This window comes from Quercus suber, unplaced genomic scaffold (assembly GCF_002906115.3).
Source record: "Quercus suber isolate HL8 unplaced genomic scaffold, Cork oak 2.0 scaffold_15, whole genome shotgun sequence".
NCBI classification, from domain to species: Eukaryota; Viridiplantae; Streptophyta; class Magnoliopsida; order Fagales; family Fagaceae; genus Quercus; species Quercus suber.
In genome coordinates, this window is record NW_027069480.1 from 337,526 (window position 1) to 364,254 (window position 26,729).

Here is a 26,729-nt window from a genome sequence, read left to right on the forward strand (position 1 = left end):
ATTTGAGAGGGTTCATTCTCAATTTAAAGACTCTGCATCTTTCGAACACCCTTTTTAACACATGGAAGTGTTCTTCTTTCCTCTTTGACTTAACCACTATGTCGTCCACATAGTCTTCTAACTCTTGATGCATCATATCTGAAATATGATTGTCATTGCTCGTTGATAAGTTACACTTGCGTTTTTTAACTTGAAGGGCATCACAATGTAGTAGAAATTTTCCATGGGTGTTCTGAAAGCAGTTTTCTCCGCATCCTTTGGTGCCATTCTGATTTGATTGTACCCACTGAAACCATCCATGAATGAGAACATGGCACTTCCTGCCGCACAATTTATCAATAGATCCATATTTGGCAATGGGAACTTATCTTTTGGACACACTTTGTTGAGATCTCTGAAATCTACACAACACCTTATCTGGCCATTCTTCTTCTTTATTAATACTATGTTGGATAGCCAGCGGGGATGTTGAATAGGCTTGATGAATCTTGCAGCCAGCAAATTTTGCACTTCTTTGACTATCTGCCTTTCTATTTTTGTGTGAAATATCCTGGCAGGCTGAGTCACTAGCTTGGCCTGCGGGTCCACATTTAACGTATGTGCAACTAACCTAGGGTCTAGCCTTGACATTTCATTGTAGTCCCATGTGAATACGTCTTTGAATTCTTTCAACAACCGTACCAGTTCTGTTTTTTCCTTTTTTGTCAAACTTGCACTAATTGAGATGGGTCTCGGCCCTTGCGAAGCAGACACCAGGTCAACTTCCTCCATTTCTTCTTCTGCCGTAACCTGTAACTCATTTTTTGCCGCAACCTGTACCTCTTTTTCTGCCGCAACCTGTACCTCTTTTTCTGCCGCAACCCCTTCGCTTTCCTCCTTATCACTTTCTTCCTTTGAACTCTCTTGAACTCTGCAACACATCAAACTCTTGTGCTGCCCTTCATGGGTGGGACCTGTTTGTGTTTCAATCGCGAGCCCCACGTGCCTTCATAATTTGTATACGATCCTGCCATCAGGTCCTCGGGTCTTGACATATTGGGGTGTGTCATCGGATCCTGCGGCGAGCGCTTCTTTCCTTTTCCTCTTTCTTGCCAATTATTCCCTCAGATCGGGTTCTGGGTCATCTTGGACATCCTCTCACCTAGGCACGAAGGTACCTCGTGGTTTTGATATTGAACTTTCCCCAGATGGAGCCTATTGGTCGTAGAACATAGTTTCTACTAAGTGGGCTTCTGCCTGCTCGAATGGTGAGGGGTTTGTGGCTATGCGTATCATCCTGCCATTCAATCTTCCTCTCACACATTGGTGATAGGTGGATGAGACCAGTCAGTGTTTATGTAACCATGGCCTCCCCAAAAGCACGTGATAGGATACTTCTGTCTTCACCATATGAAACCGAGCTAAAGAGGCTCTAGGGCCTACTTTCAACCACAACTAAATGTGGCCTACTGTGTACTCGCCCCTTTCGCCGAACCCCGTCACTTCCATTGGGCACCCCTGAATCTTCTTTTCTGAAATTCCTGTTGCTTGCAGAGTGCTCAATGGAATGAGATTCACAGAAGCACCTGTATCTACCAAGGCTCTCTTTATGGGGATTTGATTTATGGACACCGCCAAGTATAAGGGCCTCCTGTGATCTGGGTGTCCCACCTCCATATCTTCATCACTAAAAGTGATTTCAGTTGACTTCTGTAAGAGAGCCCTATCATCTGGTATTTCTATCGATAGACATTCTACTCCTGTACCGGAGGCAATGCTTACCAAAGCCTCCGTGTGTATCTTTCTTTCCTTTGCTGTGAGTCCCAGTTGGTCGAACAAATTTTTGAACTTGGAGCTCTATTGTAAAGTGGTAATGGCCGCTGTGGGCAAGGCCAAGTTTTCTTTTTCGTCTTATCCTAGATCTGCGCAAATTACCACCGTTGCTACACCCTTCCTTTTGTGGTTTGGGAGTGAATTTCTTTGGGCTTCTTATTGGGAGAATTTTAGAGTTCCTTCCTTTATCCTGTGGTGCACTAGTTTGCAGAGTGCCCAACATTCTGCGGTAGAATGTTAGACATAATTGTGTAAACGACAAAAACGTGGGTCCCTCTGTTTCTCCTCTCCGGGCTCCCTAGTAACATGGTTAGGTTTGAAAATTTCATCTGCTATCCATTTGTTTAGCAGTACGTCTAGCTCTTTTGAGGTGCATGGTATTGGCAAGGGAGTGTCGTACTCTCTCCCGTCGGTCTTTCTCCTACGTTCATTGGTGGACACCGCCATGGCTTGCGGGGTACTTCTTTTGTCCATGCTCGGCTTTACAGACTGGGCAGTTTTTCTCGCCTTTTGCAACAATTGTGCGAACTGGGAGATCTCGAGGTTTTCTAGGACTGCCCTGTACTCTCTGATCATATTCGTCATACACATCTCCACCAGCATCCTTTCTTCGCAATGGTCATAGCAATCGAGTGCTATGTCCCTAAATCTCTTGATATACTCCATCAAGTCTTCACCATTCCTCTGTTTGGTCGCTTGCAAAGTTGCAAGTGTCACCGTTTCCTCTCCGTGAAAGTATTTGGTACAAAATACATCCACTATATCATCCCATGTTGGGATCGATCCTGGCTTAAGCCGATGTACTAGGTGTAAGCCCAGTCACATAGTGATTTAGAAAATTCCCAAAGACATAAGCCTTCGTCTGAGACATAAGGGCCAAGCGTATCAATGAACTTGCTTACGTGCTTAACAACACTTCCCTTCTTGCCATCATATTCTGCGAAAACTCACGGTTCATACCTCTCGGTGTATGGTTTATTGAGCACCCTTAGTGGGTATGGAGGCCTACGTGCGTAGAATCTCTCCTTTGGTCTTCTGGCTCTCTCCTACTCCAGGAGAGCCGCTACTTCAGCCATAGTAATAAAACATTGATCCGTGTTCTGCGGGACACCTCATACTAGCGTCTCTTCTACCGCATGTTCTGGATCATACTGACTTCCTTTTTCCTTTTTTCTGTCTGTCTTTAGTTAACGGATTTCTTCCATCATTTACTGTTGCGAGTGTTGCAGAGCCTGTAACACCTCAACGAAGGTGTTGGCATTGTCTGTGGGGATCCTTGGAGGAGGTTGGGGTCCAGCCCCCATTCCGTTGGCACCTTTCGTCTGGTTAGGCTGTTGTTGGTGAGGCGTCGTTGGCCTAGACTCTGCTTGCGAGGGCACGACATTCATATTTCGTGTTGTCTTGGACTTTGGAGGCAATTGTTTGCAAGGGCTCTTGTTCTTAATCTGTTTCTCAACTCCCTAGTGGAGTTGCCAATTTAATGTAGAGGCTTTTTTTGTGTTACGCATTGGGTTGGGCTGCCTTCTGCGGTGATGAGCCCGAGTATTCTGAGTAGGAGAGTTGAAACCGGCCCAACTGTAACTCACTTTGGGCTGGCTTGTACGCAAACTAGGTCTCGTTTGCCAGGAGTGTACTTACGATAGGCAGAGCTGTTTCAAATGATTTATGGCAGGTAGATAAAACAATAGCAGAAGAACGAAAATATATTAACCTTTTCTTAATGAAAAATGACTAAGTAATTCCTATCTATGACCATTACAGTAATAACAATAGCTTTTGCAAAAGAAGTGAAGGATTAAGTGATAATATGAATTAATCGAGGAAATAATATCAAGTCAAGTTTGGGTTCGTAGAGGCAAAGACCAAAGAGGAAGAACACCTCCTCTTAATAAAACTAATCTCCTAGGAAAAAATCCTGCTGTGGGGATTAATGACTTTGAGGGAACCGGACCTAAATGATTAGTGCCCAAAGGAATCTCTATTGTTTAATTGTCTTCAAGAGAGTGGGATTTCGAGGGGGAGAGAAGGGAACCGACCTACTGGTGCATGCCCATTATATTCTCTTTCTTTTTGCTTTATGTTTTCTCTCTTATCTTTTTTTCTTTCCTTTGTTTTCCTTTTGTTTTCTTTTCACTTCGTAATACCTCTGTTTTTCTATCCTTTCTATAGGGCACGACAAGGGTCCTTTTATAGGGTCTGCCATGACCGGATTTTACCACTTTACCCCTTAACCGCATTTGTCTGGTCTAGGCGTACTTGCCGACCACTAAGGAGTTCGTTTGTGTACCACTTACTCTCGCCAGACAAAGGCAGGTTTGTTTCGTTTGTTAGTCCGCCGTGGCACCCTTTCCTGCCACGGCGTAAATGTTTTTTCTCTCTTTCCCATGGCATGCACCTAACGGTTTCCCCCTCAACCTTGCCTCTTTTGGGCGGTCTGTCATCTCAACAGAACGTACCTCCCAAAAGGGCTTGGGCAGGAACCGCAGAATAGGTCTTTTCCCCTCTCCCCACTTTTAGCTAAATTACCCCCCAAAGCCTCCACATTTTTTATTTTAGTATGCTCATTTAATATTCCGACATTAGACTTAATACTAATATTATTTAAATATTTATTTTATTCTTTATTAATTATATTTAAAGAAACTGTAGTCACAACATTATATATATATATATATATTATTCACATATTTATTTTATTCTTTATTTATTAGACTTAATACTCTACATTTAATTTCTACCCTTTATTTTAGTTATATTTAAAGAAACTGTAGAAATTAGCCATTTTTACAATCGTCCCATATTGGCTGGGTACAAGCTGGTGGTGCTTGGGCCTTGCGCGTGCTTCCTTGTCATGTATGTCCAAAATCTACCTGCTGCTCATGCGTTTGCTGCGATCTGGAGTTTTGTTTGCACAGTCTGCCGCGCTTCTTCATTCTTTTATGTGGGCAGTTTTATAATCCACTGTTCCCTTTAGGGGCTGGGCTTCATTTGATACTGGGTTTTATGTTTCTTTTAGCCCCTTTTTTGATTGTCATCATTTCCTGCCATACTATTCTATCATTCCTGTTGTAATGACTTGGTCTTGCTGGTTCTCTATTAGACCTGTCGTTTACTCTCTTCCCCAAATGGCTTTGCATCACCATGGGCTTTCTTACTTAGGGGCTCCTGTGTCTCCTTAGGCATCCTTGGCCCATTTACTTATTTTGGGTATCCTCGGCCGGTTTACTTATTTTGGGCTTCCTCGGCCCTTTTTCTAACTTTGTGTTCCCATGGGTTTTTTCTTACTTCATTGGGCTTCCCCGACCCAACTATTTTATACTCATCCTTGGGGTTTGTGAGCCTGCTAACGATCCCCTACACTCTTTACTTACATTACTTTAAGCCTGCCTCGGCTCATTCTTACTTTTTCACATCATACACTGCCCATGAATTTGTTATTCTCTCTTTTCAGGCCTTTCGAGCTCACTTGCTTCCTTAAGGCCCATCTATTTATTTTAAGGACCTGTGACCCATTATTCTTGCTGCCTTTGAGCCTACCTCGGCTCATTCTTACTTTTTCACATCATACATTGCCCAAGAGTTTGTTATTCTCTCTTTCTGGGCCTTTCGAGCTCACTTGCTTCCTCAAGGCCCATCTATTTATTTTATGGACCTGTGACCCATTATTCCTGCTGCTTGGGCTTAATGGTTTTATTCTATGCTTGCCACTTCTATTTGTTGCTTGCGTTGCTGAGTTGTGCCTCCTTCTTGTTTTACAAAAATGACCCTCAACAAGTATATAAATTCTTCTAAAAAAAAAAAAAATCAAATATATAAATTAGGGCTATTTTAAAAAAAAAAAAAAAAAAACTCATTAAACCATACTGTCCATGCTAACCAATAGACAATAAAATATCACTTTCGGTTGGTTCTTGTGAGAAATTGCAACTTTGGACCCAGGTCGTGACTATCTACAATATAAAAAAAATTGAAATTGATTTATTTTTGATCGACTTCATACTATTATGTTACATAAGTTTTCGAGATCTCACAATTTTACATGTTCTTATTTGAATATATATATTTTTAATTGAATTTAGATTCTATTCTATATTTAAAAATTTCATTAGAATCTCAATATATCATATTTTCTTTATATAATATAATATATAATTCTATATATAAACATAATCATAATAAATTAATAATATTAGAATGTATAGTTTCATATACAAATTAATACAATCATAATAAATGTCTATTAACAAAAACAATAATGATCAAATTTCATATTTAGAAAAAAAATAAAAGAGAAAAAAATCATATTATTTTAAACTTTCTAGTGCATTGCAAAGGTTATTGACTGGATAATTTTTGAAAATCATAGCTCGATTGATGATATTCTTCCTCCTAGATTGAATGTTTTACATTAGAGTTGCCGTTTATTTCTTCAAGTAAAATATGAAAAATAAAAGCAAATGAAATACATTGTTTTATTTCATTGAAAGATTTGAATTTACATCATGATAAAATAAAAAAAGAAAATTACAAAACATTCCTAAGTACAATCTAGAAAAGTACATTGCTTTATTTCTTAGTTGCATTATAAAGAAATGTAAAATCTACATGGATAAGTACTAGTCTAAAACCAATGATTTAAGTTCGAAGACTATGTTACAAAAATGAGAAAGGAATAAGCACCATTATGCATGGCCAAAGTTAGTCTTCTTAGGGATAATGGTCAGATACTTAAGTCATGCAATAATCCAAGCACAACACAACATTCCAAACATGTAATTAATAAGAAATTGTACATTTGATTATGGAAAAATGAACTCAACATGTTAGGGTTTGAGAAAACATATTGTTTATGTAAGCATTTAAGCATTATGAAAGATTATTCGAATGACATATTTGAAACCCTCATCCAAGGGTACTTGTCCAATATCATATGGAGGGTTTGACCAAGGTGGAGGGGTGGGTCTAGCAGCAAGAGGGGTTAGGGGTAACCGGTGAATGCAGGCTGGAATCGGTGTAGAGAGAGAGAGAGAGAGAGAGAGAGAGAGGTTGAAGTTAATTGGGTTAAGTTTGGTAATTTTTTTTTTTTAGAATACTTAGTATTTTTAACACGCACACACGGGAAGAGGGGAGAAGGTTTTTTTTTTTTAAAGAAACTTACAGTAGTGTATATTCAAAAGGGTCTAAGTTTGGTAAAGTTGTTTATGTGTAATGCACATAACCAGGACCCTTATTAGCTCACCACCTAGTAGTATGGAGCAGCTTCCTCCAAATTAGTTTGGAGCCAAAATTTGTCCATTTAAAATTATTTAAATGCTAATTACATTGGTTGGTATTTATTCATTGTACATATTTTGACGGATGTAGAATTTGAACAGTTTTATGAGAGCAATCTGATAGGAGCAACCCATAGAATGGTGCCCTCTATAAATGTTATATCCATTACTTTTCATCAATAGTCAAAGGAAAATGACAATCTTTCATGATTTCCTTAACAAGACAATAAAATTAGGGTGCAGCATGAATATGATAATCCTTTTAAGATCAAATAAAAAAAAAGTTATAAGTATCCATTTCACTATGAAATGAAAAAATTCCAAAAGTTACATGCACATATTTTAAAATATGAAGTTTCAATTTGATGCTACCCGTATGAATATGCAGTTATTTGAAAAGTGGCTATAACAAATTATCCTTATTCAATTGGAGAAAGAAAGAAATTCATCTGAAGAAGTATAAATGAAATTTAATTGTTGAAGGGATCAGGTTCTTCTACAACATTTGGCATATTTTAGCACCCATGTTAGAACATAAATGGCAACAACTGTCCACCTAGGCCAGTCAACAGATTGGATCATGATCCAAATCTGATTAAAAAAAACTATGATTGACAATGCATTGATAGTCTCCACCCATTTCATTCAAAACTATGATACATTTGGTTCCTAAAATTTGCAGCGCTTTTCTGTGTGAGCTTGCCTTTCTCTTTTCCTCAACATTGTTCATGAGGCTTGGAGCTGCCCAACCCATGTGATTCCAACTGCCTAGCAAGGACTTGATGGTGATTGGTAGGAATTTGAAAGGTCATCTGCTAACTTCATAATCAACTAAGAGTACCTGATGCCTGTAATTAATAGAATAAGACAGAATTATTCAAAGCTGAAAGCAGAGCAGCTGACTAGAATAAAAGCACTCCATGAAATTTCTTTATACTTCTCATCATATGAAAAGTGAGTAAAACATGTAACATGAGAGGTCACATATGATATAAAGGTTCTCTGGTTTCTTTTCCCAGTCTGCTGACAAGAAAATTAGAATAATATTTGTGCTACATTTTGTTGCTGAGAAAAATGCAGGAAAGAAAAAGAGATGTCTTAATGGTCACTTTATACCTTATATGGAACTTAGAAATATTCCACCAAACTGGTTGCATAGTTAATAGATTAAGCTTTTAGTTCCTGGAAACTTAATTTCTTTGATAGGAAAATAGAAAGCACACAAACTATACAGGATTAAGCTCGTTACATGACCCTCAACCACTTATTTAAGAGGGGAGGATATGCTATTTGGTCCAGAAGCCATTGATTAAATAAACAATGAATGTAATGTTCAGCCTGGCAAAAGAAGCACAACAACAACAACAAACATTTTGTTTCAAAACAAAGAGAAGCAAAATTAATAAATTATGTTTTTTTATTTCCACATTTTCCAACCAGCAAATGGGACTGTTGGTGATTTAGAAACCTCTTATAAACAAAAAACCAAATGGATTTCTAGAAGTTTAGGGAACCATCAGCCATTCTCGCCGCCCTATTTTATGACCTATTTCATGACAGCTCAAAGACGATCAAAAGTTACCAATAACCCATACTATAAAATGTACAAGTCTATCAAGACCATATGTGTGTCAATAGAAGACAAGTGTTTGGGCTTCAACTAGCAGTGGCAGGTATAGATAATTATGAATGCCATTCAGATGTCTCAATCTGTAATTTGATATCATTACTCTATGAGCTTAAAGTTGAGATCCTTTGCATTGAAGTTTATGAGATGATGCAGTTTAGTTGTTAACTGAAGAGAATTATTTGAATGAAACTCACAACTTGGTTGACTACAAATTCAATAATTATGTAATAAGTATTAGGTTATTGCAGTACAAACTAGGAACTTGAAATTACTGATACAATTTGGGGGACTGTCCAGGTTAAATATTTTAACAAGTTTCTGCAAGTCTTTCTTACCCCAAATAATTTTTTTTTTGAAAGTACTTACAATATTCATACATATAGGCATATTTGAAGTCTTAATTTCTAGCCGTTCAATATAATTATCCCTACTATATAGGTCATCCTACACTAATAGTTCAACCCTCACCAAATTTATTATATCTCGTCCAATACTAAAGAATTTTTTTTTTCTTCCATTTGTTTTGCCAAGCTCTGCAACATAATTAAAAACCACTACTGAAAATCATTGCCCTTCATCATTCCTCTCATAATAATGGCCCAATCAATTGTCTTAATCCTGAAAAAATTGGAGTCGACTATTCCTCTCATACTTATCCAAAGCCTTATTTCACTACTATTGGAATAGTTTGAGTCAACTCCATAAGCAGTCTAGGCTTAGCCCTACCCTTTCTTCTATCATTATAAACCCTAGGTCCATATGTTCGTCAAACCCTAAGCCTACCACAAGCACATGTAGACAAATTTTACTTAATCTATCCTACTCCATAGGTTCTTGCTTCGAGGTATCATTTTTTTTTTTTTCTCCATTTAATACTCAGATTTGCTTCAAACTATCATTTTTCTCCATTAAACACAAGTTCAGCTCTCCATAAATATATATGAATTGATGCTCAGAAAAGATATAATATTCAAATCCATTTCAAAATAATAAAAACTGTAAAACTCAAGATGAGCTCAAAAAAGAAAAAAAGAACCAATTGATTAAGACTTCGGGCAGTAATTTCATTTTAAAAATTTCATATATTTGATTATGTTAATCCATTCTACATAGGACTGTTCTAGTTCCTGAAAAATCATGCATTTAGAATGTGCATGAGGAGAGTATGATGTGACATGGGCAAATACTACATTATTCAATATTTTATGTTTTCTCAAAAAGGGTGTGGAAGATGGAAGAATGTGAAATTGCAAACATTCTAATGGGGAACAGACAAAAAAGGAGGGAAGGAAAAGCAAGGGATACTGTAAGTTTGTTATTGATTTTGGAATTAGTTTGTTAGAAAGTAGAGATAAAGGTTGTATACAACAAACCTTTTTTTTTTTTTGGGAGAAGAGTATACAACAAACCTAACTGCATAAAATAAAGTTTGCTCATGATATATAGATAATAAAAAAACACTATACTTTGAAGTGAATAATTTCCAGCCATTATGAGAATGACTTTTCCCCCTTTTAGATTGTTAATTTACTTTTGCAGATATATTTGGTCTCACGAATAAAAATATGGGAGGAGATTAAGCAACTTACCTAAAATCTTATACATGATTTGTAAATTCTTCTTCTTTTCTATTCTAGTTATTTTTTCCCCATCAAATTGTATGTGTATTTATGATACATTGGTGGAAGTGTGTGTCTGTATAAATGCATAAATTGATCCTGTTGTGATGATAAGCACATGACAGGCAATTGGCACACATTATAGCTCCTGCAAATAAAAAAAATTTGTATGCCAACTTTGTATTGTCAAAGGGATATATGAACACTTCTTCTGTTCATGGACGGATGGACAATAGGTGTTTCTGATAATAGAAAAAAGATTTAGATGACACCATTTAATCAGAAAAATAAAGAAACCAATTATGTTACATAGGTAATAGGATACTGGGGAAAGAGATTTTATTTTGGATTGTGATCCCAAAAGGAACAGTATTGTGCAATAAAAACAAAATAATAAGACAGAAGTACATTAAGATTTGAAGAGTAATGCAGTATGTAGCTGCTTTGGAAGATTTCAGGTTTTAACTCTGATAACTTACTCAGAAATCCAAGAGTTATAAACAAGGAGTTACAACCAGGATTTTGATTGATGTATTTTTACAAGTAAAATATTGAATCTAAACTAATTAATGACAAGTATGATTAAAGATTGTAGTTATGAAGATGTTCAAAATTTTAAATTTTAAACCTAGCTATTGCAGAGAGTTTTCATGCTATATAATATAGAGCATTTGCAATTATATCCAAAATTTTACTTTAAAAATTTGTAAAACTTGAGTCAATATACCATCAAATAAAGTAGAAAACATATCGAATCAAAAGCTATACCTTGATATATACTGTGGAAAAAAAATCCGTTCATGAATTGGATTTGCTTCCGCTGAACTTGAACTTTACTAACCATCGTTTTTTGCTCAACATATTTATTTTTTTTTCCGCACAATCATCTTTTTGAAGCTTCTTGTCCAAGCAGTCATCTGTTAATTCAGATTCACAATTATTCTCAATATTGGCCATTCCTCCATTTCCTTCACCCCCATGCTTAGGAGCTTTTTCTGAAGCACAGCCAAATATTCGGTTAATTCTATAGAGTTCCTCCGAAGAACAATGCTGCGCTACAGCTAAAATATCCACCATTGACCGCTTCTTGCGCTTCCCCTTATGTCTTTTTCGCTTATGCCTCATTCTCTTGGAGGAAATCTGTAATTTACCATTCTGATTATCATGGGGGTGTAAACTATGCATTGTAGTTGAAGGTTTAAATCTAGGAACCATGAAATCAGAAGCAATATTGGAATTGTTTTCTTCGAGCTTATCACTATTGCTAGAACGAAATAAAGGGCATTCCTGGCTGGAAACTTTTGATATAGCTTCATTAGAGTATGAATCACACTCATTTTTAATAAGCTTCTCCTGCTCAACAAAATCTGGTGCTTTATTGTCAATGGAATCAGCCTTTTTGTTATCTTGTTTGGAAGACTTAAACATAACATCTCTTCTGAGTGACTGAATAACTGAATCACCGGGTTCAAGGGGCGGCAACACATTGCTGATACCATGCTTGAAACAGATTTTCAAGTATTTCTCTGGAAATGGCCAACTACAAAAGATATCTTTTTGACGAGAAGCAAGAGCATACTTTCTGTAATTGAGATGTTTATCAGTAACATGGCAGTCCATTCTTGAACCAAGAATTTTATACATCTCATTTAACATAAAATGATAATGTTGGGGTGACATCAAGAAGTAACACAAGAGAAGATAAGGAACTGAAACCTTAAAAATTAGTAAAGGAAAAGGTTCCCATATCAGAATTATAAAGAACATGCATCTAAAGCAAAAACAATTTGCCCATGAAAAGAGTAAACACATGCCTTTAGTTGATCAATAAATGAAGTAGAACATGTAAACAAATTGAGGTTATAAAGTGACTCATTTCATACAAAATATCCCACGTGAAGCAGTTTGTAAACAAATATGTTATTCCTATGACCAAAACAAACTTGACAATGTCAAAGAAGAGAGAACATTGAGTTTTAAGTAAAATGTAGTGCATGTGGTCAAGTGCAACATAAAACACCATGCAATACCGGTACATAAAATGCTGAAAAGAAATATATTCAGAAAGATTAGAAAACTCCCAAAAGAGATACCCAACATAATTAAAACGAAATCACCTTATGGAGAAGGACTTGATATCTGTTTGGATGCAATCGTGGTTGGGATTCATTTGTTGCTGCAGAGAAAGCGAAACCTCAGGTGGGTTTTGCTGCTGAGACAGCATATTGTAGAAACAGCTAGCTACCAAGCGTTTCAATCAGTGAATGATGAAAACAATTAAGAAAAAAGAAATCAACCCAGTTCGGATTATTTAACAATAAGAAACTGAGGAAACAAGAAGGGGTCGACCAAAAGCTCCATGAAATTACAAAACTATGAACAGCAATCTCAGGCCCTGGTAATCCAGAGAAACAGAATCAGAGATTAGAAAGCGGGTGGAGGAAAGGTAGAGAACCCAAAGGTGTGGAAAAGAAAAGAAAATGTAATGGTTTGTGAGTTGTGGAATGATCCAATGGGGGCAGAAAGTTTGAGAGAGAGAGAGAGAGAGAGAGGTGCGAATTGCAGAAAGAAAGATTCGAGAAGAATAGGTGTGGAGATGAACAGAGGTGGTGAGAGAAATGAAAGGGTATGTGTGACGAAGAAGATGATGATTTGTAGGTGAAAATTGAGAAATAACCAAAGTATTTGTGTGCGTGCGTGTGTGAGAGAGAGAAAAACTAGCAAGAGAGTAAGCAGGAGAGAGGCACTTGACTTTGTTTGGGAGTTCTTTAATTTGTTTCTTTTTTTTTTTTGGTTCGCTTTTTTCCTTTCCAAGACGCTGAGTCGATAGTTAAAGAGACACAGCAAATTTATCTCTTTCTTTCTGCAACGAAATTTATGGATGGATGACTTCATAATCATAAGACCACTGAAAGTGAAATGAAGCACTAGAATTATAATACTATTTGCCTTTTTTTTTTTTTTTTTTATAATTTTTTTTAAAGAATATAAATCTATTGATTGTGATCCAAAAAAACAGGGCACAGGAATGATCTCACTACTTTGTCCAAATTTAGATAAAGGCAGACTAGGCAGTGCATCAAGATAATGTATTATACAGTATTATTAAAGAATAATATGTTTTTTTTATTATAAAAATACTATGTCCATTTTTTTTCCCAAATGTACTTTTTCTGATTCTCGAATTAAAAAAAAAAAAAACTTTTTCTTAAATATTATTTGAACGAAGTTGTGTAGAAAGAAAATTAACCAATAGCATTGGTGTTTGTATATTTATTAGTTTACAATGTATCTTCACCCCGGCTGGTTCTTGATTTAGAGTTAGATTTTTATTTTAAGCTTTAACTAATTATTATTCAGAACAAAAACTAGAACAAACCCAGCACTTGCAAGTTGCACCTCTCTTGCCAAAAACTTCAATTAGATCTCATCTTTTTTTCATTATTATTATTATTATTATTATTATTAAAGTGAGGGAAGGGGATTCAAATTCTTAGGAAATGCAAAGAAAAACTTGAATTAAAAATGTAGGGAGACTAGGATCCCCTGAATATAGTGAACCCAATTGTTATAGTAAAAACTAAAGCAAGATTGTATTGCATTACCCACGGTAACATTCTGATTCACCCTGCCACCAAACCACAAGAGTTATCGTTGTATTGAGATTGAAAACTCTAGTGGAAGTTACATTTCGATTTTTGATGCCCAACAACATTAATGTAACAAGATCAGGGTCCTTAGTTTATTGGAATTTGATTGTCAAGGTCTTATATATTTTTGACTAAAATGTAAAGTACACTTTTTAAGTTTGACTGGAATTTATTTCAATTTTCTAATTTTATTTTTGTTCAATTGAATTATTCAAGTTTTAAAGTTTTTCAATTCATGCATTTTGTCCAATTTCGTTAAAATGCTGTTTGATCGGCCAAAAAACCGGTCTGTCAACTACTTAAACAAAAACTAAAAGAAAAGCGATAACATAAGCGATATCACAAGCTGTTGCTGATGCATTATTAATACTATCTTCTGAGGTGCTCAGCATTCCAAGAATGGTGCAGCCTTTGCCCATCGAGCATTTCCAAGCAATAGGTGCCCTTCCTATTGCAATCAATGATTCTGCATGGACTTTCCTAGTTGGGTCCTAACTTCCCTTGCGTGGGATCTTTGGTGGCCGTGGTCACCTTCTTCAAGACAAGGTCTTCGATACTGTAGTATCGAGGCTTCACCTTGGCGTTATAGTGTTTGGCCATGAGGTATTGGTATCGGGTCATTTGTTGTTTAGTAGTAGCCTTCACCTTGTCTAGCAGATCCAAGTGCAGACGGATCCCTTCTTTGCTCTTCACTAACATGTCATCCACGTATATCTCGACATTCTATTCGATCTATCGGACGAACATCTTGTTTATGAGCCTTAGGTATGTTGCCCCTGCATTTTTCAATCCGAATGGCATGACCTTGTAGCAAAAAAGGCCTTAGCTTGTGACGAAAGACATCTTCTCTTACTTAGACTCCTCAAGTTTGATTTGGTTGTAACTAGTGAAAGCATCCATGAAACTCAACAACTAGTGTCCAGCCGTTGAGTCTACAAGGAGGTCAATTCGTGGGAGGGGGTAGCTATCCTTTGGACAGGCTTTGTTTAGGTCGGTGAAGTCCACACACATCTTCCACTTCCCATTTGCTTTCTTAACCATTACTACGTTGGCTAACCATTTGGGGTAGTAAGCCTCTCTAATGAAGCCTGCGTCCAACAGCTTATGACCTTCTTCGACAATGGCCTTGTCCCTTTCTTGTGCGAAGACCATCTTTCTTTGTCGGACAAGTGGAAAGGATGGGGAGATATTAGGATAATGGATCATGATATTTGGATCAATCCCGAGCATGTCCTTATGGCTCTAGGCAAAGATGTCTAGGCTGTCCCTTAGGAAAAGGATCAGCCCATTTAGAACCGAAGGGTTGGCTTGCACGCTGATGTGAGTGATCCGATCTGTGTGTTCATTGTCTAGGGAGATGGTTTCTAACCCCTTCGTTGGTTCTACATTCACTTGTTGCTTCTTAATGTTCATGGTGGTCATTTGTTCGTCCATCTCTAGCATGGCTACATAGCATTCCCAGGTTGACATATGATCTTTGTAGGCCTCTCCAATCCTACACTTCATAGAGAACTTTAGTGGTAGGTGATATGTGGATGTGACTGCTCTTCATGCGTTGAGCATTGGTCGCTTGATGATGGCATTGTAGGCTAACAAGCAATCCATTACTAAGAAAGTGACATTCTTGGTGATTTGTTGAGGATAGGTGTCGATCGTGACGGGCAGTATGACGGATCTGACGGGCATGACTTTCATTCCGCTGAAGCCTACTAGAAGGACGTCTGATGGCATGAGTCATTCCTTACCAATCCTTATTTGTTGGAAGGTTGGATAGTAGAGGATGTCAGCTGAGCTTCCATTGTCCACCAGGACTCCCTAGGTATTGAAGTTTGCTATGGTCAAATTGATTACCAAGGCATTGTCATGGGGGTGGTGGACTTGTCGGGCATCTTGCTCAGTGAAGCTGATCACCTGGTCATCCATTCGAGTAAGCTTAGGTAAACGATTGGTGAGCTATACATTTTGCACCATTGTAGGTAGGTCTTCCTCGCCTTCCTTAAGGACCTGACCATCGTGCTCCCTCGATGATCACTTTTATCTCTCCAAGTGGGGCCCTGGGTCGTTCTTCGACTTGTCGGTTTGGTTCTTGGTCTTTTGGTGGGTTTTCTCCTACTCTTTCTTGCCTTATGAACCGTTGTCATTTTCCTTGTCTAATGAGGGCTTCTATCTATTACTTTTGGTCATAGCAATCAAAGGTATTATGCCTATGATCGTGGTGGAAGTGACAGTACTTTTTCCTCAGCCTTTTGTTTGGGTTGCCCTTTAGCTTATTGGGTTACGTCAAGGCCGGGTCATCCCTAATTTGCATTAGAACTTGATCGAGCGGAGTAAAGTTGGTTATTCATCCTAGCGGGGGCCTTGACCTTTGTTCATCCCTCCTATTGCTCATTCGAGCTACCTTTCTTCCCCTTTTTAGACAGCGATCGTCATGCTTTTCTTGCTTCTTCGACTTGCCCCCTCTGGTGGTCACAACATCCTCGGCATTCATGTACTTCGTGGCTCGTTATAGCATGTTAGCCATGGTCTTTGGCTCTTGTAAACAAAGAATAAGAACTTTCTGGATTAGAGTCCATTGGTAAAGGCTGTGACCAGGACTTTATCGTCGGCTTCATCGATCAATAGTGCCTCCTTATTGAACCGAGTGATATACAACCTCAGGCTCTTGTCGTCTTGTTGTTTGACTTTCAAAAGGCTTGCTGAGAACTTCTTATATCGTTGACCTCCACTAAAATGTGTGAATAAGAGCCCACTTAATTCCTTGAAGGTTGAGATGGAATTGGGGGCTATCTTGCTGAACCATACTCGGGTTGGCCCTTTGAGTGTGGTGGGGAAGGCTCTACACATGATCTTGTCCAGGACCTCTTGCAGGTGCATGAGGATTTTGAACGACTACAGGTGGTCGACAGGGTCCTTCAACCCATCTTATGCTTCCACTCGTGGTATTTTGAACTTGGCAGGAAAGGGAAAAGATGTGATCGGTGCAGTGAAGGGAGAATCAGTACGATGGACTAGTTCATTTGAGCTAGTGGACACTCGACCCTTCAAGGCATTCGTCATCATATCCATCTTTTCTTTCATCATCTGCATCTCTTGTGTCATGTGCAACGCGTCGACTTCTAGCTCAGAGGGACGACTAGTATCCTACTGGTCTCGTCTACTAACGACATTGCTTTCCTCTTGGTTGTCTCTTTCTTGGTGATTGTTCGTCGGGGGATGATTGTTGTCACGTTTGTCCCTTTCCTGTTCATCATTCTAATCGTTCGGCTCTCGATCATTCCGTTGCTCTAACTGTTGTTCCAATTCGTGATTTCGTTGAGTGAGCCATTTAATTGTTGCTGTGAAGGTTTGCATATGCCTCTCCAATGCATTGGGCAGGTTTCTGGTCTCTTGGTTGGTGGTGGCCATTTATCATGTTAGGACCATACAACTCTTTGTCTTTGAAATGACGATATGGCTTATCACTTGTTTCCACAAATGGCGCCACTTGATGATGCACAAAAATCATCAGTAAGTTGATCGTCCACACACGTGCCAATGGGTGTACCTGAAGAATAAAATAGAAGAACGAATCAGAGAGCACCGGTGGGGTGTTAGCCAAAGACCCTCCGAATGTTAAGTCAATGATAAAAGAATCTCCAAGAACTCAAGAGTGCAAGAGCTAGGAAGAATTCATGTACCTCAAATGGGTTATGGTTTGTTGTTTATATAGTGGTGGAGAGCTGACTCGAATCCCTTGATACAAGGGTATTTCCTTGTAGAGAGAAGGATCTCAAGATATTTGGGATTGCCTTTCCATGTATAGGAGATCTGATTGTGTGGTAGGGTCTTTGGTGTTGGAAAATCTGGTTTTATATCTTATACAAAACACACAGCAGAAGCAACAAACACGGATCTACTTCATTCATGAAAGATAATATGTACCTTGAATTATATAATAAAGAATAGAAAGCATATCTTGGTGCGGTGAAATTCAAAACCAGGACTTGAGAATACCTTTAATCTTCACTCCAATTCCACTCAATGCCCAAGAAGTGTGGTCTCTGAATCAGTTTCCAAGGAGAAAATAAAATTAGTGTCCAACACTCACATACACCATTTCATTCCTTATATGATCTTAATGAAAAAACCACTTCTAAAATTTTGTATGTTTCTTTCCTTATATATAACTAATTATCTAATTGGGTCAGCCTTTTGGGCCATTCTAATTGGGCTCTAGTATGTGGCTTGGAGTGGAACCAAAAGAGAACAAATAAGACTCTAACTCCAATAAGCCTTAGGCTTTTCTGTCAACTCTTGACAAGTCCAAAGTTACCATTAATTATATTCAATACCACTATATGAATATAATTGCACTTTAGGCCTTATTGATAAATTATATCCCAAGACTTTATTATACATGCAACCCTTTCATTAAAATATTTGTAGTAATACAAAGTCATGAATGTAGACTACCACTTTGAAGATTACTTCATCTTAATCCTTGAGTACCCAGTTTAATCTTTTAGACCTTATTGATAAATTATATCCCAAGACTTGATTATACATGCAACCCTTTCATTAAAATATTCGCGGTAATACAAAGTCATGAATGTAGACTACCACTTTGAAGATTACTTCATCTTAATCCTTGAGTACCCGGTTTAATCCTTTATGTTATTCATCATATATTTATGAAATCCAATTCCATAAATATATACTTTAGTAACTACTTACTAAAGTGGTTCGGCCCAACACTCTGAATAACCAAACCCATTAAACTTATCTCAATGGAATATTTTATATTTCCGTTAAGAGGTTATGAATTCCATCTTGAGAATATATGTTCTATCAACACTAAATGCGGCTACCCAACATACTAAGATTTTGACCGTAACTTATAGATCTCACTCATGATATATCAAAGTAATCTACATCTTATGATCAAGTCCATTATTCTCTTAGGATTTAGAGTTGATGTAAATAGGAGTCGTGAAATTTATTATTCATTTGACAGTCATTAGGAGAATAATAAATCTCACAGTGGTCCAGTTCAATATGTCTTAACTCTTAAAACATATCAACGTATCACCTAGAAGTCTTCATTTCCATGATCAAGACAAATCATCTTAGTTGATATGTTATAGTTTTCGCAGATGAAACGCCCAATTTTATCACTGACTATGAACTAAAATTCTTAACTTACAAAGAACTTGTGATTTCTATTTTTTGTGACTTTTCACATAAACCACATACTATGCATATCATGGACTAAGATAATGTCCCATTAGTTCATTAATAGATAGTCTTACATAATTAATGTATTTAATTATTTATGACATGCCAATAAATTGGATTTTAGGGCATAAACTCCAACATTTGGTCATGATGCGCAAGTAATTTCCATGTAAGGATGTATGAGTGGACCCTACGCAAGTCTCATAAAAAATCCTAGGGTGATGGGTCGTTGGGGTTGGGGACTGGATCGCCAGCCTAATCTGTCGGCCTATGGGGTCGGTCATTCCTTTGGGATCGTATGAGAGGTTCGGCACCCTATACCAATCAAGCAAAAATTATCCTCATCAATATGTGTGGGACTTGCTTGGCTTTTTGTGTTGAAATGTGGCTCATGTTCATCATCCTAAAAAAATTCACATTCTTATAAACCTTAAACCCCCAATTGGGAAGAGGCTAGCACACACATGAGACAGGGAGAGAGATGTGGAAAAAAATTGGCTTTTGTTTTAATTGATTTGAACAAGAGTGTTTCAGTGTTTAAAGTTTGTTCCACCTAAGAAAAATACATGTGCTTATCATGTACCATAGGATTCCTTTAAACATAATAGCAAAAATAACATTGGAGGTGTAAAGTGTGCGTTCAAATAGTTTAGGGTGCAAGGTATAATCTGATGCATAGTTTAGGGTGGTAAAGTGTAATTTTCCAAAATTATTTGCCTCCAAAACTCAAGTCGGACTAGGATGCGGTGAAATCTAGTGTCGACAATTAAATTCTACATGCTCCTAGCGTGCATGCCCAAAGATAGAATTGTGGTTGATACTACGAATATTAGAATGTTTGATGAAGTTAGGAGAGTTTGGAGGTGTTAGACTTGTTTCAGATCTTAGGAAGAAATTAGTGTTTTATTTTTATTTTTTTAAATTATAAATTATATTTTTAGTATTAGATGATTTTGGCTATACCTTTTTATAAAATGGTGGAGTCATGAAGATTGACAAAAATGATGAAAGGGCTGAAAGTAGACATATACAAACTAGTTGGGAACATGTGCCTGGGTGGAGTTTCAATCTGCACTCTTGTGGAGTCAGTATAGAAGACACAAAACTATTGCTCAGGCTTACACGACTTTGCCATATTAGTCAACATGGTATATTAGTAAGAATTGTACCCAAAAAAAAAAAAAAAAAAAAAAAAAAAAAAATCTAAAGAGAGTGCAGATTAATAATCGTATCATTTTAAATGTTTCATTTAATTTACAAAAAAAAGAAGTAATTCAATACAAGCTGGGGCATCCCTTTAGTCTATTGAAAATCCATGGTTGATCCCAAAAATTTTGAGACCATAACGTTGTTAAGGCTAAAATGCAAACTAGCTAGTTCCCTAAAGTTTAGGGGTATTTAGATTTTACACCTTAAAATTTTAAAATTCTGATTTTACTCCATGAAATTCTTTTCTGTTTGTATCAGTAGCCACTTCATCCATATTTTCTATTAAGTGCCACATAAGTTTACCATGCCGGTCTAGTTTGTCTAATAAAACGATGCAACATCATTTTTGTAGCTTGCAAAAATTTAGATAATTAAAAAGGACATGACATAATAAAAATGACATGACATTACTTTATTGGATAAATTAAACACACATGGCAAACTTATGTGACATTTAATGGAAAGTATGGATAAAAGAGTGGTTAATGCAATCAAAATAAAACTTTAAGATATAAAATCTAAATTCTAAAATTTTAAAGTATAAAATTCAAATATCGCAAATTTTTAGAGGTGTAATTTGCAATTTAACTTATTATTAATTATTCTAAGTGACCATATTGCTAAAAAAAAAAAAAAAAAAACAAAAAACACAAAAAACTTGCAATTAATGTATTGCAATTAATAAGTATTACTGTTTACTTAAAAAAAAAATTACAATACTGTCTTAATTGCTTACCCATATGCATATATAGGGCATATATACAGCCACGCACACAACATATATATATATATATATAGTTAGAGATGATCTCTGACTCTTACCCTAGAATGTGCTAAAGTAGTGCTAATAAGTTAAGGAGGCAGCTGAAACCATCTCAAGCATGTCTACGTATGTACATTGATCCACTTCTTCCCTGAGCTTCTCTATCATCTTATCCTTCTCAGCAATGGTCTCCGAGAGTCTCCTATTCTCTTCTCGCACTGCTTCAAACTGGGATACTATCACTTTAATCTGTGCTTCAATGGCCTCGTCGCTTAGCTCGAAGGCACTCTCTACAACCCTGACAACACGCCACAGACTCACTACAACAAGCAACCCGCCTCCCCTTCCCTCCAAGAAAGCTTCCAAAACCAATGCCACCATAAGAACTACACTGTCAACTACATAACCCGGTCGCCTAAAGAATGATCTGCCTAATCCCACGGCTAAAGCAACTATCCTCGCTGAAAGCATGCTCAAGATGGCAATCCCTACCCAATGGTACCAAACTTTCTGTATCTGCTTGTTCGTGTTTGGAGGACATGAAAGTAGAGAGGAAGAAAGTTCAAGGATAGTGAAGATGAGGTCTAGAAGAAGCAGTAGAATGGCAATAATTCGAACTGAGGTGGATTCTAGAAATTTGGCCAACTGGATTCTCCATGGTGCTCTATTCAGGTCTTGGTCTTGCTGTGTGGAGTTAAAGATGAGCTGCCATCTTTGCCTTCTGTACCAGCTTTTCATGAGATTATGCACCGAGGATTCAAGGGATTCTAAGGTTAATGAGTTGGTGGCAGGTTGTGATTGTTGGATTTGAGATAATCCATTGAAGGACATAGGCTTTTTCATTGATGATGGAGGTTGAGGATTAGATATAATTTTTGGCTATGTTTGATATAGGAGATTGATGTTATGTTATGTTAGTTTATTAGCTTAGAGAGGCACGTGAAGTGCAAGTAAGGTGTGAGGTTTGGCATGCTTTGGAGTCACGATGAATGCCACATTGCAGACAATGGTGTGTCATTGAAGGTATAATTTTTGGGTTAAGTAAGCGTCACATCAAATATGTGCCTAGCCTAGCTATATATATATATATATATATATGATTATCCTAATTCAACTAAACTTAATTAGTCTTGTATTGCACAAGGCCCAAAACCGAAGAACCCCGACCTCTCTTTAATATATATATATATATATATATACCTGTTTCTTGCAAAAAAAAAATCGATGCTGGGAGTGTCAATTACTTTGCCCACTCCATAAATGGATAGATAACCCATGCCCATTTACACGCTGTATTAATCAAGAAACGTGTAGTATTTTATTCTGCATTTAATTTAATTGATAATAGATATGCCAACAAATACCTTAGAACTGGTATACCCACCATAACCACGCACAAATCACTCTTAAATTAGCGCAAGCGATGTGAAAATCAACTACGTATTGTTAATTTTACATTTGTGCAAGACTTTCAATCTTGAGTACTGCCCATTGTACGTACGTAAATTTCTTATTTTTCCCTTTTCGGTAAATTATTTCTCACGTATTTTTTTATTTTCTACTCATTTTACCTTTTAAAAAGATTCTTGAAGTCATCGGAGTCCCAAACCGTTAGTCTCATTAGATGACATATAAATGTTTCATTATTTAGATTAAATATTATTAAAATATGACTTTATTATGTATAATGGTCTAATTAAGAGGCCTAAATATATTATAAACCTTATTAATTTTTTCCTTAGCTCTCTCTTTTGTTGAGTTATGTGGAGCCTAGTTTGTGTTTGGTCTAAATTATGACCCAACTCGATATAAAATATTATTGTTTTAATGAGAGATTTTCTGAGACTTAATTCATGAATCAGAGTCTTGGGTCGATATAAATACCATTTTGGATCCTTTGTTTAGGATGTAAATACTGTTGTTTTCAGATTATGGTTTGTCATGTTGTTGAGACTTGAGAGAGAAATATTGTATAACTGTATCTTGTATTGGTCACTGGAAATAATAAATCATCGCAACTCTGTGAATATAGGTAAATTGCTGTTCTATTATTTATATCATTCATAACTATGAATTATAAACTATATTATATTATTTCTGATGTCATTGACTCATTATTACTTGATCACTGGTGTTTTGGTTTTGTTTTTTTTTTTTTTTTGGGCGGGGGTGGGGGGTAGTGAACTGAGTCTATTCTCTTTGAAATATTGAGTATCTGCTTTAAATAAATTTTTTTTTTTTTATTTCCTAAGTAAATCATCTGGTTTTCCATTTTTAATAGACAATAATTTAGATATAAACGGAATTATAATTTATAGCATAGAAGCATGAAATTGAAATTAAAATAATAAAAGGCATGAGTTTAGCATTTAATAAATTAGATGGACATGTAGCATGATTTTATTTGTGGATTATATAGTGAAGTAGGAAGAGTGGGACAAAGGATTTGGACTCCATGAATGAGTCTTATTCACTTCGCTTTATAAATGGAAAATCATATACCATACCTGTATATGCAAACGAAGCATCATGATGGCTTCCTTCAAGCAAGTTTCAAGAACTTTCATACACAGCCATCGGTTTAAAAAAACAGCTCAGCGATTGTTGTTTTTTTAATCATAATCCATTGGTTTATATTCATAAGCTCATACTTCATCCCATGAGGTGGGGCCACGTCGAATTATTTGAAAACTGAAGGAAAAAAGAGAAATATATTACACATGATTTGCAATGAAGATAATTTGCTAGGAATGTACTGTCAGAAAATCTTGTCAATGAACGTAAGCTTATTACCTTATATATATATATATATATATTTTTTTTTTTCTTGTTTAACCTAGTATTAGCCATTAGAATTACCTAGAAGTATATCTCTCTCTTATATATTAAAGCGTTTTGTGTTTGAGACTATTGGGGGGACATGGAGAAATTCTTCTTGGGAAAGTGCCAATATCAACTCTGGTTTGTCTTACTCATCTCCTTTCTTTTAAGCTTGATACTGCTCTTTTTTGATCATTCGGCTTTAACGGGCTGGGATCAAAATAATGTGGTCACAATTTCGGTCAACAACTTTGTGAATGTAATCCAAGATCGTAAAAATAAAACTATTGATTGCACTGTAAATTCCAGCCACAGAACAACTGCTTCATCAACCACTTATCATAATTCTACTAGTGAATTGACCAAGAATACGAATTCTGGTAGACAGGTGAATGTGACACGAAAAAAAAGAGCCAATTGAACATATTAGTCCAAGTTTAAATTCGTGCTTTGGTCGATATATTTATATGCATGATATTCCTAGGCAGTTCAACGAGGACTTGCTCAAGGATTGCCATTCTCTTATCAAATGGTTCGATATGTGCCAGTATATATCAAACATGGGGCTTGGTCCTAGGATTGAGAATTCGGAAAGGGTTTTATTGAGAAAGGGCTGGTTTGCAACAAACCAATTTACGTTAGAGCTCATATTCCACAACAGGATGAAGCAGTACAAGTGCTTAACCAATGATTCATTGTTGGCTTCAGCAATATATGTACCATTTTATCCTGGCTTTGATGTGGGTCGATATCTTTGGGGTTTTAACATCACAATGAGAGATAGTGCTTCTTTTAGTCTGGTCAAATGGCTTGCACGAAAACCCGAATGGAAAAGAATGTGGGGTAGAGATCACTTCTTAGTTGGAGGGAGGATTGGTTGGGATTTTAGGAGACAAACAGATGATGATTCTGATTGGGGTTCAAAGCTTATGCTCTTGCCTGAATCAAACAACATGACATTGCTATCAATCGAAGCAAGCTCGTGGAACAATGACTTTGGAATACCATATCCTACGTCCTTCCACCCATCCAAGGGTATTCAGGTAAGACAGTGGCAAAGAAAGATGCATGAGACGAACAAAAAGGCGGTACTTGTTCACTTTTGCAGGTGCCCCACGACCTAATTCAACAGTTTCCATTCGGGGTGAGCTTATTGATCAATGTCGGTCTTCATCCACATGCAACTTTCTTGATTGTGTTCATGGACCAAATAAGTGTGAGGACCCTTCAAAAGTGATGAAGGCGTTTCAGAGCTCAGTTTTTTGCTTACAACCTCCTGGAGATTCGTTAACAAGACGATCAATTTTTGATTCCATTTTAGCGGGGTGTATTCCGGTTTTCTTTCATCAGGGTTCTGCTTATGCACAATATGTGTGGAATCTACCAAAGAACCATACTACGTATTCCTTGTTCATCCCACTAAATGATTTGAAGGAAAAAAAGGTTCTTATAAATGAGACATTGCTTCGAGTTCCGAAGAAAGAAGTGTTGGCCATGAGAGAAGAGGTTAAAAAGCTGATTCCAAGTATAATTTATGCAGATCCCAGGTATAGACTAGAGAGCCATGAGGATGCATTTGACATAGCAGTTAAGGGTGTTCTTGAGAGAGTAGAGGCAGTAAGGAGGGAGATTAAGGAGGGTAAGGATCCTAGTATTGGTTTTGCAGAACTGAATGGTTCAAAATTCGAATTGATTGTTTGATACAGGGAATCAAATGTAAGAAATGCAGCTTATTTATAGGTGGTTATTTGTAGGTTATAACTCTCTCTCTCTTTCTTTGATTGAGTTCGCATGCGTGTTGTTTGGATATAGGTTGGAAATTGGAATTTCGAACCTAATAACTGTTGTGCTAGTAGAACATATATATGAATTTAGATGTTGAATTTTTTAACTTATCAAATGCCTTTTGCCTATTCAGTAGTGGTGTTGGGTCAATTATCTTCGCTGATGCCCGAATTGGCCTCTCAGTTAGCTTTTATTAATTTAATTGTTTGTGTCTAATAGAGCAATGACTAAACATGTTCTAAGTGATATGGCAACCTATTTATTATTAAAAAAAATTACCCATCACATTATACATATCAGAATTGGACGTGGATCTTCAACATATCAAACTTGTTAAAACCGGGTCTTTCTCCAAATTTAAAGTTCTTGAATTTCTATTTATTTTCTTCCTTTTTCTCATAAACTAAATGGGACCAAAAAATATGTTGAGAGAGAGAGAGAGAGAGCAGGGCCGGCTCAACAACTTTTGGGGCCTTAGGCGAAAATTTTAAATGGGGCTTTTTTATAATTAAATATTAATCAAATAATATATATATATATATATTGAATTTTTTTTATTTAAAATCTATTTTTCTTGCTTTTTGAGATGCAAAATTACTAATTAAGTTTTTGTATTTAAGTTCCTCTAACATTTCTTTTTCAATTGATAATATAGCTAATCCATTTAATCTTTCTTGTGACATAGTAGACCTTAAATAAGATTTTATTAATTTTAATTTTGAAAAACTTCTTTCTGCAGATGCAACCGTAACAGGTATTGTTAGTAATATTCTATAAGCAATATATGCATTTGGAAAAGAATCTAGTCTTTTTAAATAATTAAGTACATTAATTGGAGTATTTTCATCTATTTGCACAACTTCTTTTAAAATTTTTAGTTCTGAAAATAAATCTAAGCCATCAATATCATAATAAACATCATGTTTGAGAAAACTTTCAAGATTAAGACAATAT

General features: G+C 36.5%; 3 protein-coding genes across 3 annotated transcripts; 1 reads left to right on the forward strand and 2 right to left on the reverse strand.

Moving 5' to 3' along the window:
- Nucleotides 1-7,529: 7,529 nt before the first annotated feature.
- On the reverse strand, nt 7,530-13,152 carry LOC112036551 (uncharacterized). The gene is made up of 3 exons (XM_024069390.2): nt 12,452-13,152; nt 11,103-11,916; nt 7,530-7,933 (listed from the first exon to the last, which is right to left on the reverse strand). The coding sequence occupies exons 1-2, from the start codon at nt 12,556-12,558 to the stop codon at nt 11,133-11,135; spliced, it is 891 nt and encodes a 296-aa protein (XP_023925158.1). The 5' UTR covers nt 12,559-13,152; the 3' UTR covers nt 7,530-7,933; nt 11,103-11,132.
- A 7,886-nt stretch (nt 13,153-21,038) lies between these two features.
- On the reverse strand, nt 21,039-22,047 carry LOC112036517 (uncharacterized). Its single transcript, XM_024069353.2, has one exon. It carries the CDS (start codon nt 22,011-22,013, stop codon nt 21,252-21,254), a length of 762 nt encoding a protein of 253 aa, XP_023925121.2. The 5' UTR covers nt 22,014-22,047; the 3' UTR covers nt 21,039-21,251.
- A 2,043-nt stretch (nt 22,048-24,090) lies between these two features.
- Nucleotides 24,091-25,691, forward strand: LOC112036516 (probable xyloglucan galactosyltransferase GT14). The gene is given in 3 exon segments (XM_065781947.1): nt 24,091-24,382; nt 24,414-25,054; nt 25,056-25,691. Coding segments are annotated over 3 exon segments (1,569 nt in total).
- Nucleotides 25,692-26,729: the final 1,038 nt, after the last annotated feature.